This window comes from Oncorhynchus nerka, linkage group LG2 (assembly GCF_034236695.1).
Source record: "Oncorhynchus nerka isolate Pitt River linkage group LG2, Oner_Uvic_2.0, whole genome shotgun sequence".
NCBI lineage: Eukaryota > Metazoa > Chordata > Actinopteri > Salmoniformes > Salmonidae > Oncorhynchus > Oncorhynchus nerka.
Window position 1 is genome coordinate 73,642,481 of NC_088397.1, and position 12,809 is coordinate 73,655,289.

Consider the following 12,809-nt stretch of genomic DNA (forward strand, 5'->3'; position numbering starts at 1 on the left):
GGTGAGAAAAAAATTATTTGTAATCTATTTAGAATTCCGTCTGTTGTACAATAAAATGTGGAATAAGTTATTGTGTATGAATGCTTTCTGAAGGAACTGTAGTTGCTAGCAGGTGTAAATAAAACTAGGTCAGTGTGATAATCTTTATTCTTTAATTAGTTTAATTAGATTATTTAGTCACAATAAGCCATTTCCTTTATCTGAGGTTAAGATCAATTAACAAATTAGTTCCTAAGCCAATTTAGCCAATTTTAGACCCAATGACATAGGGACCCAAAATGATATAAACCCCCCTACCTGGACAACCTAGCACAGGCAAGGTTGACAGCCAGATCAGATCTCAGCTTGTCTTTCTCTTGCATTCGTTGGATATCCACTGAGCGAAGATGCAAAACGGCACGGAAGGAAGCAACTTCTACATCCCCATGTCCAACAGGACTGGGCTTGTAAGGAGTCCTTTTCTATACCAACAGTACTACTTGGCGCCTCCATGGCAATACTATTGTCTTGCTGTCTATGTGTTTTTCCTGATCTGTTTTGGATTCCCCATCAACGGTCTGACCTTGTACGTCACAGCCACAAACAAGAAGCTCCGGCAACCCCTTAACTTCATCCTGGTCAACTTGGCTGCAGCTGGAATGATCATGGTCCTCTTTGGATTCACCATCACCATCACATCTGCTCTTAACGGCTACTTCATCTTTGGGCCAATGGGCTGTGCTATTGAGGGCTTCATGGCTACACTTGGAGGTAAGAAATAAAACAAATGCAAGGGAATCTACTTCAGTTTAACCTGATTTAAAATAATGGACTGTACTCAAAGTTAGAACTGAAATAAATCAATTTGATTTGAAATAAATGACTTCAGATTGTGGTTTCATTCCCCAGGTGAGGTTGCCCTGTGGTCTCTGGTAGTGCTGGCTGTCGAGAGATACATTGTGGTCTGCAAGCCCATGGGCAGCTTCACGTTCACTTCCTCCCACGCTGGTGCTGGTGTGGCATTCACCTGGATAGCTGCTCTGGCTTGTGCTGCTCCCCCACTTGTTGGCTGGTCCAGGTAAGCTGTAACCAGTGTAGAAACATTAAAGTAACATAAAATGTTATTCACATGCTATTCAAGTCATGCTCCATCCACCACCAATCCTACTCACTCACACACAATGATAATATTGTGCATTTCTATTTATCTTAGGTACATCCCAGAGGGCATGCAATGCTCATGTGGACCTGACTACTACACCTTAGCCGAAGGCTTCAACAATGAATCATATGTGATCTACATGTTTACCTGCCACTTCATCATCCCAGTCTGTATGATCGCCTTCACTTATGGAAGCCTGGTACTCACAGTCAAGGCGGTAAGCGGCTTTTTACACAAACAACATTTATTTAAGCTGTTCAACATAGTGGTTATTGTATACAATGTAGGGGATAGTTCTCCACTCTGATGTCTTGATTATCTTAATTTTCAGGCTGCAGCTTCCCAGCAGGACTCAGCATCTACCCAGAAAGCTGAGAAGGAAGTGACACGTATGTGTGTCCTGATGGTTTGTGGTTTCATGATCGCCTGGACCCCCTATGCCAGCCTTGCTGCTTACATCTTCTTCAACAAAGGAATTGCCTTCAGTGCCCAGTCCATGGCTATACCTGCCTTCTTTTCCAAGAGCTCAGCTTTGTTCAACCCCATTATCTATGTTCTGATGAACAAACAGGTTGGTAACAGACATTTTTTTTCTCTACTTGGAACACTGAGTTTGACCTAGCAGCGTTAGAATAAGTTTTTTGTTAAATGTATTTTGACTTGTCATGCTCATTTCTTTTCATTCTTTATACATGTTTTACATTTTCTACTTACTCTTTGAGTTTGACCTAGCAGCAACATATTATATTGTTTGTTTAATGTGTCATGCTCATTGCTTTTCATTATTTTCCCTCCCAGTTCCGTGGCTGCATGCTGGCCGCTGTAGGGATGAAAGCAGAAGAAGATGAGACGTCTGTGTCAGCAAGCAAGACAGAAGTTTCTTCTGTGGGCCCTGCATAGAGACTTTCCCTCATCCTGCACTTCCTGCCCTCTGATTTCTACCCTTGTCTAATTCTGTACAATACATGGACAGTTTTTGAAGACTTCTACGAATTGGACATTATGTACTGATTATTTAATTTACTCGTAGCAATTGGACTCCATAACAAACTCAAGAACTGCATTTTGCTGCATAGATTCCTAAAATTAACTGATGTAAACAGATTCTATTATAAGTTTACTGCAGGTTGTGACAGAATCAGGGCAGTGTATTGACATCTAATAAAAAAACAATGTATTGTTCTCTTTGCTCTCACCTCAGTCAAGAGACAACTTCCCAACTGGAGGGCTATAATTTACGATGGTAACATCTAAAGGCAAGCTCAACAATAAGACACAACCTAGTTTCTACAGTTCATAAGGAACACGAGATATTACGCAAAACCTCTCTTCACTAACACTGTGTCATTCTGCACGGTGTCACTCAATGTAGTTGAGTTTGGATCACGAGATTGTATTTTTCTGTTATTGTGAGGATAGCAATTATTTTGCTGGCATGTGTCATCATTTAATGTAAATATTTTATAAATAACAAACAATTGTGGTACTAGATAAATAAATGCATGCATAACAAAGACTTCTTTGTTGTTGTGATATTCATTTGACAACTGATTTCCAATCCTACCTTCATTCATGTCCAGTGGGTAGGAAGGGGAGAGTTGAGCCATTTTTTGCATTCAGCATCACTCCATTAGGAACATCACAGTTTTCTACATATATTTTATAATGTTGTGTATCCCTGGAAATAATCAGGATTTATGTAAAAAATTACAATTTTAAAGACATAGCTTGTCCAAAAACATTGGTCTCTTGGCAGTTTTTTAGCCGCGAGAAATTTCTCAACTTAATTAAATATTATCACTACCTTTTTGTAACCATATCTATATTTATTTCCCAAACACAATTCAACCCAATCATAATAACTTTTTTTTGTCTTTTAATAATTTTAAGCATCTTTTTACACAGGTTTAACACCTAACAAACACTTTGTACATTTTTAAAACACTTATAACGTAGGCCAGGCCCTGTTGCTACAGTACCTCATATCTCAGCGATAATGGCTGGGATGAAAACACTTACCCCATGGCCAATGGCGCAATTGACCCGAAGGCCAAAAATTTGACTATATTAGCTCCCACATCTACTAGGATGCACTTCCATGCTAGGTTTAGGACCTCATTTTGAAGCTCATAGAGACCCCAACCGATATATTGAACAATCTTAAAATGATCTGCTTTGGTTTAGATGCAAACCATCATGAAACCTCTAACACAAATTTATTTGACTTGGTGAAAATCTGTTTTTTGGACATAATTTGCTTACCACTTTTTCCATGTGGTTGCTTCCTTTACAGAATCCATGAAATTATGACCTCGTCCTAAATATTTGGTCAAATTCAACATTTTGTGTATGGCTCCCTAGAAAGAAGGGTGACTCACCTTTGGTTCAACTTACCCCACTCTCCCCTTAGAGTTAGGCAAGATGGCAAATGAATTGTTATTGTGTTCATGGATATAATCTGCTGCATGATTGCATCAATGCCTGGCAGTATTCGAGAAGAAATTAGATTATGCTGTTGTTTTGCTTGCTAATCATCAGGCAAAGGAAATGTATAGTTTGTAGACGAACACAGTAGCTCATCGCTTGTGGACAGTACACAGTGCCTCAAGAAAGTATTCACACACCTTGAGTTTTTCCACATTTTACTGTGTTACAGACTGAATTAAAAATGGGTAAAATAGGGATTTGTTGTTACTTGCCTACACACAAAACCCCATAATACAATACTGGAATTATGTTTTTACACATTTTTACAAATTCATAAAAAATTATAATCTGAAAATGTATTGAGTCAATACATATTCAACCCTATTGTTATAGCAAGACTAAATAAGTTCAGAAGTAAAAATGTGCTTAACAAGTTACATAAGTTGAATGGACTCACTCCTTGTGCAATAATAGTGTTTAACATGATTTTCGAATGTCTACATTATCTCTATACCACACACATACAATTTTCATTAAGGTCCTTCAGTTGAGCAGTGAACTTAGATTCAACCACAAAGACCAGTGGCACCTATTGGTAGATGGGTAAAAAACAAAAAAGCAGACACTGAATATCCCTTTGAGCATGGTGAAGTTATTCATTACATTTTGGATGGTGTATTACAGTTTTTCTCAGTCGCTTTGGTGCATTTCTTTGATCAAAAGTGCAATTCTTGATACTACTTGTACAAATTCCAAATCATCTAGTCACTTGTGCACATCATTAAAGCAATTTCTTATTCCTTTGAACAAATTGCAATTGATAATGTACCAGTGTCAGCTTTTTTACACATTATCAATTGCTCATGTCATGTTGATCAAAATATAGTAGATGGTTCTCTGTTGAATAGTCTTACCCCTCAAAACATCTAGGCATTAGTTCCTTGCATAAGCCATTACATGCAAAATTGTTGAACTATTTGTCATAAACTGTCAAGCATAGTTTTACACGTTTCTATTAGACCTTTTGTACAAAAACGTGAATTGATGAATCGTGCAAGTGAAATTGACCCTCACTCATGAAGGAATGTAAAGTGTTAGTTCAACCAACAATCAACCAGTTGTCTGAATTGCTCAAAGGTGCATCTCATGAAGAATCAATTGGCAAGCATATATAGACAGACCACAACACAGAGTTGTAATTTTCCAATAATGGATGGACCAGGAAATGAACAGGGTCAACAGCCAAGAGGAGGAAGAAGAGGAGCAAGGATGCGTGGTGGAAGGCAAAACAGAGGAAAAGGCAGAAGAGGACATAGGCGCATATCTGATGACATAAGGGCCACTATTGTAGACCATGTTGTCAATCATGGCCTTACAATGGCTGAGGCGGGTCGAAGGGTGCAGCCGAATATTGGGAGATCAACCGTGTCCTCAATAGTTGAAACGTTTCGAAGAGAGAACAGGTATGTCCACCAATGTACAGTGCACTGTTACTGTATATAAGCAGTATACTGTATACTTCCTACAATGCTTCATATTACAATAGTCCACTTGTATTTCACAGAATACAGAAATATACTCTATACATACTGCACCTTACATGCACCCACCTGTATGTTTTACAGTCAAATGTGTGTTCGCATAGTTTTTGTCTATGTGAAAGTGTGCGATGCATCACTGCATTTTTCCCCACATAGGACTGCAAGATTACCTCATACCGGTGGCAGAGGACGCCTTTTCACACCTCAACAGGAGGAGGCTATTTGCACCATGGTCCGAGCAAACAATGCCACAAGACTCAGGAAATAGAATGGACCATTATAGAAGACAACGGTGTCTTTGAAAACATCCGTACGGTTAGCATCTCAACCATCGACAGGGTGCTGCATAGAAACCAGATGCTGTATGAAACAGCTGTTCTGTGTACCATTCCAAAGGAATGAGGACAGAGTTAAGGAGCTACGTTACCAGTATGTACAGGCAAAACATATATCTCTGTAACTACTTTACAGCAACATTTTATAGTGATACATAGTACAGTAAGCATAAACTGCACACATTTCCATTGCTGTGGAAGGAACATGCAATATATGTAAATGTTATGTCACTCTTCCTTACCAAAACAAATTCAACTGTGTGTTCTGGGATATAGCGTATAATTGAGTTGGAATCAAGTGAACCCTCTCACGACTTTGTATACGTGGATGAGGCTGGCTTCAACCTGACCAAATGCAGAAGGCGGGGTCGGAATATCATCGGTCACAGCTACTGTGGATTTGCCAGGCCAACGGGGAGGAAATATCACCATGTGTGCTGCTATTTCGGAGCATGGTGTCCTAACCCATATCCCCCTTATAGGGCCATACAACACCCAGCATCTACTCAACTTTTTAGAGACTCTCTACAGGGCTCTCATCCCTGATGATGAGAGGCGTCTGTTTAGAGAGGATTTGCCAAAGTATGTGGTCATTTGTGATAATGTGAGTTTCCATCGAACAAACATCATAAGGCAATGGTTTGTGACACACCCGAGGATGCTCATGGAATTCTTCCCACCTTATTCACCATTCCTTAACCCAATTGAGGAGTTATTTTCAGCATGGAGGTGGAAGGTGTACGATCGTCAGCCACACACACAGATGACCCTGCTGGCTGCAATGGATGCAGCATGTGAGGACATCACAGTAGACGCCTGCAGAGGATGGATTAGGCATTCCAAAAGATTCTTTCCACGTTGCATTGGAAGGGAAAATATCCGGTGGGATGTGGATGAGAATATGTGGGCCGACAGACAGGAACGTCTGGATGTGTAGAGACAGCACAACAGTGCTGCAGGCAAAGTTGTGCCTTAGGGGTGGTTTCCTGTGTTTCTTTCTAATTTAGTTTTTTTCCCTATGTGCCCCTTGGGTTGTCCAGTCTCTTTCAATCAATAACCCACATACAGTAATATGTAAATAGTACTGTTGAAATTGATATATGCCATAGAAGTGCAGCCTTGTGCATTTTCAATACAGTAACTGTCATCCAAAGTTTACATCAGGTAATACTGTCAAAGTACACAGTTACATTGGCAACATGCCTAAACATTTTGACGACCTTGTTCGTGAACAATGACTCAATGACTTATCATTCTGATGACACTGACATGATCATTGGCATGAATATTTACTTTTGAGAGATGTACTAAGGATTTTTTGTGACTGACTAGCTTTAGAAACATATCTATTGTATATTGCAATTTGTACAAATTGTTCTGAGAAATGCACTTATTATTTTGCACATGTTAGGGATGATGTGAAAAATGCACCAAGGCGACTGAGAAAAACTGTAATACAACCAGTCACTACAAAGATACAGGGTCCTTCGTAAATGAGTTGCTAAAGAGGAAGCAAACCACTCAGGGATATCACCATGAGGCCAATGGTGACTTTAAAACAGTTACAAAGTTTAATGGCTGTGATAGGAGAAAACAGAGGATAGATCAAGGGAGTAAAGGTTATTTATAAAAAGTTGTTGAAAATTGTTACTCTCTGAAATAAAAACGGTGGCCCTCCCTTTAGCAAAACTTACACTGAACAAAAATATAAACGCAACATGCAACAATTCCAAAGATTTTACTGAATTACAGTTCATATAAGGAAATCAGTCAATTAAAATAAATTCAATAGGCCCTAATATCAAATCAAATTGTATTTGTCACATGTTCCAAATACAACAGGTGCAGTAGACATTACAGTAAAATGCTTACTTACAGTTGAAGTCAGAAGTTTACATACACTTAGGTTGGAGTCATTAAAACTCATTTTTCAACCACTCCACAAATTTCTGGTTAACAAACTATAGTTTTGGCAAGTCGGTTAAGACATCTACTTTGTGCATGAAACAAGTAATTTTTCCAACAATTGTTTACAGACAGATTATTTCACTTATAATTCACTGTATCACAATTCCAGTGGGTCAGAAGTTTACATACACTAAGTTGACTGTGCCTTTAAGCAAGGCCTACCTTCAAACTCAGTACCTCTTTGCTTGACATCATGGGAAAATCAAAGGAAATCAGCCAAGACCTCAGACAAAAATGGTAGACCTCCACAAGTCTTGTTCATCCAATTTCCAAACTCGTGAAGGTACCACGTTCATCTGTACAAACAATAGTACGCAAGTATAACACCATGGGACCACATAGCCGTCATACCGCTCAGGAAGGAGACGCGTTCTGTCTCCTAGAGATGAACATACTTTGGTGCGAAAAGTGCAAATCAATCCCATAACTACAGCAAAGGACCTTGTGAAGATGCTGGAGGAAACAGGTACAAAGGTATCTTTATCCACAGTAAAACAAGCCCTATATCGACATAACCTGAAAGGCCGCTCAGCAAGGAAGAAGCCACTGCTCCAAAACCGACATAAAAAAGCCAGACTATGGTCTGCAACTGCACATGGGGACAAAGATCATACTTTTTGGAGAAATGTCCTCTGGTCTGATGAAACAAAAATAGAACTGTTTGGCCATAATGACCATCATTACGTTTGGAGGAAAAAGGGGGATGCTTGCAAGTCGAAGAACACCATCCGAACCGTGAAGCACGGGGGTGGAAGCATCATGTTGTGGGGGTGCTCTGCTGTAGGAGGGACTGGTGCACTTCACAAAATAGATGGCATCATGAGGAGGACATTTATGTGGATATATTGAAGCTACATCTCAGGACATCAGTCAGGAAGTTAAAGCTTGGTCGCAAATGGTTCTTCCAAATGGACAATGATCCCAAGCATACTTCCAAAGTTGTGGCAACATGGCTTAAGGACAACAAAGTCAAGGTATTGGAGTGCCCATCACAAAGCCCTGACCTCAATCCTATAGAAAATGTGTGGGCAGACCTGAAAAAGCGTGTGCAAGCAAGGAGGCCTACAAACCTGACTCAGTTACACCAGCTCTGTCAGGAGGAATGGGCCAAAATTCACAGAACTTATTGTGGGAAGCTTGTGGAAGGCTACCCGAAATCTTTGACCCAAATTAAACAATTTAAAGTCAATGCTACCAAATACTAATTGAGTGTATGTAAACATCTGACCCGCTGGGAATGTGATGAATGAAATAAAAGCTGAAATAAATCATTCTCTCCACTATTATTCTGACATTTCACATTCTTAAAATAAAGTGGTGATCCACAGAGTCCACAATGAAATCCCCTTGAGATATGAATGATGTTGCACCTCCTAGGGGTTCAAATAGATGTCAACCATCAATAGTAATGATAATGAGACTTCTATAATGTTGTATGAGTGAATGATAGCAGAATCAGTCAGGTGTCTGGCAGTCAGCCATTTTCTGATCATGTTTATTCCTCGTGGTAGTCACTTGCATTCCATTGCTCACAAAGACAAGAAGGAGTACTCCGGTTGGATCTTTATTGAAGCTATATGTTAAAAACATCCTAATGATTGATTCTGTACTTAGTTTGAAATGTTTCTTCGACCGGTAATATCACTTTTTGAATTTTTTGTTGTATATAACGCTGACCAGAATTAGCGTTTGGATATGTCTACCAGGTATTTGGACATAAATAACGGACATTTTCTGGAAAAAAAACTAACATTTATTGTGGACCTGGGATTCCTGGAGTGCTTTCCGATGTAGATCATCAAAGGTAAGGAAATATTTATCATGTAATTCCTTGTTTATGTTGACGCCATCTTTGCGGCTGTGGTGTTTTTACTTTTGAGCGCCGTCTCAGATTATTGCATGCATTTCTTTTTCCGTAAAGTTTTTTTGAAATCTGACACAGCGGTTGCATTAAGGAGAGGTATATCTATAAGTCCATGTGTATAACTTGTATTATCATCTACATTTATGATGAGTATTTCTGTTGAATGATGTGGCTATGCAAAATCACTGGATGTTTTTGCTGATTTAAATATGAACTTTATCAAACAAAACATGCATGTATTGTGTAACATGAAGTCCTATGAGTGTCATCTGATGAAGATTATCAAAGGTTAGTGATTCATTTTATCTCTATATGTGCTTTTTCTCTCTCTCTCTTTGGCTGGTAAAATTGGCTGTGTATTTTAGTGAGTTGTTGGTGACCTAACATAATCGTTTGTGGCCCTTTCCCTGTAAATCCTATTTGAATGCGGACACTGTGGTGGGATTAACAACGAGACTACCTTGAAAACGATATAAGATACATGTATGTTTGAGGAATTTGAAGTAAAAAAAATACACAGACATTTTTCCAGCCCAAGATAGGAGTCACAAAAAGCAGAAAAATAGATAAAAATTAATCACTAACCTTTGATGATCTTCATCAGATGACACTCATAGGACATCATGCTACACAATACAATGTATGTTTTGTTCGATAATGTGCATATTTATATCCAAAAATCTCAGTTTACATTGGCGCGTTACTTTGATTGGCGCGTTACTTTTGATTCCTAAACATCCGTTGATTTTGCAGAAATACTCTAAATAAACATTGATAAAAGATACTAGTGTTATTCACAGAATTAAAGATAGACTTCTCCTTAATGCAACCGCTGTGTCAGATTTCAAAAACACTTTATGGAAAAAACCTAATCTGAGAACGGCGCTCAGAGCCCAATCCAGCCAGAGAAATATCCGTCATTTTGGAGTCAACAGAAGTTAGAAATAACACTATAAATATTCAATATTCAATTACCTTGGATGATCTTCATCAGAAGGCACTCCCAGGAATCCCAGTTCGACAATAAATTACTGATTTGTTCCATAAAGTCCATTATTTACAGTGGGGCAAAAAAGTATTTAGTCAGCCACCAATTGTGCAAGTTCTCCCCTTTAAAAAGATGAGAGAGGCCTGTAATTTTCATCAAAGGTACACTTCAACTATGACAGACAAAATGAGGAAAGGAAATCCAGAAAATCACATTTTTATGAATTTATTTGCAAATTATGGTGGAAAATAAGTATTTGGGCACTTACAAACAAGCAAGATTTCTGGCTTGTAACTTCTTCTTTACGTGGCTCCTCTGTCCTCCACTCGTTACCTGCATTAATGGCACCTGTTTGAACTTGTGATCAGTATAAAAGACAGTGGTTTCTATCCAATACTACTAATAATATGCATATATTAGCATCTGGGACAGAGTAGGAGGCAGGTCACTCTGGGCACGCAATTCATCCAAAAGTGAAAATGCTGCCCCCTATCCCAAAAGAGTTAAATGTCAGGAATTTTGCAAAACTGAGTTTAAATGCATTTAAATGTAAAAATAATCTTTATGGAACAAAAGGAACATTTATTGTGTAACTGTGAGTCTCGTGAGTGCAAACATCTGAAGATCATCAAAGGTAAGTGATTTAATCTGTTGCTTTTCTGACTTTCGTGACCAATCTACTTGGCTGCTAGGTGTTTGTAATATTTTGTCTACTGAGAGAGATGTTCTTACATAAACGCTTGTTATGCTTTTGCCGAAAAGCTGTATTGAAATCTGACACGCCAGGTGGATTAACAACAAGCTAAACTGTGTTTTGCTATATTGCACTTGTGATTTCATGAAAATGCAATATTTTTAGGAATTTAATTTGAATTTGGCGCGCTGCAATTCAGCGGGTGTTGATGAAAATGATCCCGCTAACGGGGTGGGTGCGTCAAGAAGTTAATAAGCCTCGGCGTCCCGCTAGCGGGACAACTTCCAGTGAAGCTGGAGGGCACGCAATTGAAATAAATAAACATACAAATTATGGATATTAAACATTAAGGTACATATAAGGGTCTTATATCGGTTGAAAGCTTACATTCTTGTTAATCTAACTGCACTGTCCAATTTACAGTAGCTATTACAGCGAAAACATAAAATAGCATTATATCTGGTCAAACCACTTTTTCAAGAAGTTTACTAAGGGTTGGTAACAGGCTTATTGGTTGGCTATCTTGCCAATGAAAAACGAATTAAAATAGTTAGCAATATCAGTGGGTTTTGTAATGAATGAGCCATCTGATTCAATGAATGAGGAAGACGAGTTTGACTTTTATCTCACAAATTTCATTTAAGGTGGTACAAAGCTTCTTACTATCATTCTATCATTATCATTATCATTATCATACTATCATTTATTTTGGTTTCATAGTATAATTTATTTTTATTTTTATTTAGTTTAGTCACATGATTTCTTAATTTGCAATACATTGGCCAATCGATTGGGCTGCCAGACTTATTTGCCATACCGTTTGCCTCACCCTTGCCAAACAAACCATTTATCAATTACTCATCAATCCAAGAGAATTTAACAGTTTTTACAGTCATTATCTTAATGGGTGCATGCTTATTAGTAACTGGAATAAGCAATTCCATAAATGTGTCAAGTGCAGCATCTGGTTGCTCGTCATTACACACCACAAATAACATCAGAATCACTACAAAACGTATTGTATGACTATGTTAGGCCTAGCCTTTGGTTTTCCTAGATATGGCTACTAAATTGTGATCACTGCATCCTACGGATTTGGATACCACTTTAAAGCACATTTCTGCAGCATTAGTAAAGATGTGATCAATACATGATGATTTAATTCCTGTGCTATTTGTAACTACCCTGGTAGGGTGACTGACAACCTGAACCAGGTTGTAGGCACTGGTTACAGTTTGACGTTTTTTTCTTGAGTGGGCAGCTTGATGAAAGTCAATTTTCAGGTCTCTCCGGAGATGCACGGTATGTGTCAAAAGAGGTAAACAATGGTTTTCCATCAATAGAATCAATCTAGGGAGTAGTGATCTCATAAGATAATTGAATAGACCTCACATAGCGGTAGGACTAATTATCTCACACGCTCTGGCAGAGAAGCAGCCTATATGAGCACTTTAACAGTAGCCTAAACGTACAGGTGACGTATCCATCACCAATAAATGAATGAACCTGAGAGATCATAGGCTGGTTTCTGCTGCAAACAACATGCTTTTATTAGCCTACCAGAAATGATACAAAAACAGGTTTGTGATAGGCCTTCAATTAAAACCTTTCACTTGTTACATCATAATAATAATAAATGAATGAACCTGAGAGATCATAGGCTGGTTTCTGCAGCAAACAACATGCTTTTATTAGCCTACCAGAAATGATACAAAAACAGGTTTGTGATAGGCCTTCAATTAAAACCTTTCACTTGTTACATCATAATAATAATAAATAATGACTAACCTTACTATTGTTCGCAAAATGACAGCAACCGATTAGGTATTTCAAATACTTCAAGCTATCGGG

General features: G+C 38.4%; 1 protein-coding gene across 1 annotated transcript; it reads left to right on the forward strand.

The window, feature by feature from the left end:
* Positions 1–312: 312 nt before the first annotated feature.
* Positions 313–2,657, forward strand: LOC115142335 (green-sensitive opsin-2-like). The gene is made up of 5 exons (XM_029681738.2): positions 313–750; positions 889–1,057; positions 1,193–1,358; positions 1,473–1,712; positions 1,940–2,657. Exons 1-5 carry the CDS (start codon positions 387–389, stop codon positions 2,039–2,041), a joined length of 1,041 nt encoding a protein of 346 aa, XP_029537598.1. The 5' UTR covers positions 313–386; the 3' UTR covers positions 2,042–2,657.
* The last annotated feature ends 10,152 nt before the right edge of the window (positions 2,658–12,809 follow it).

What these genes read in the sequence shown, in the direction of transcription:
- LOC115142335 (XM_029681738.2), top strand. Translation starts at nt 387, where the DNA reads ATGCAAAACGGCACGGAAGGAAGCAACTTCTACATCCCCATGTCCAAC. An exon ending in CTTCATGGCTACACTTGGAG is followed by an intron (nt 751 to 888) that starts GTAAGAAATAAA and finishes TTCATTCCCCAG; the next exon opens with GTGAGGTTGCCCTGTGGTCT. An exon ending in TGGTACTCACAGTCAAGGCG is followed by an intron (nt 1,359 to 1,472) that starts GTAAGCGGCTTT and finishes CTTAATTTTCAG; the next exon opens with GCTGCAGCTTCCCAGCAGGA.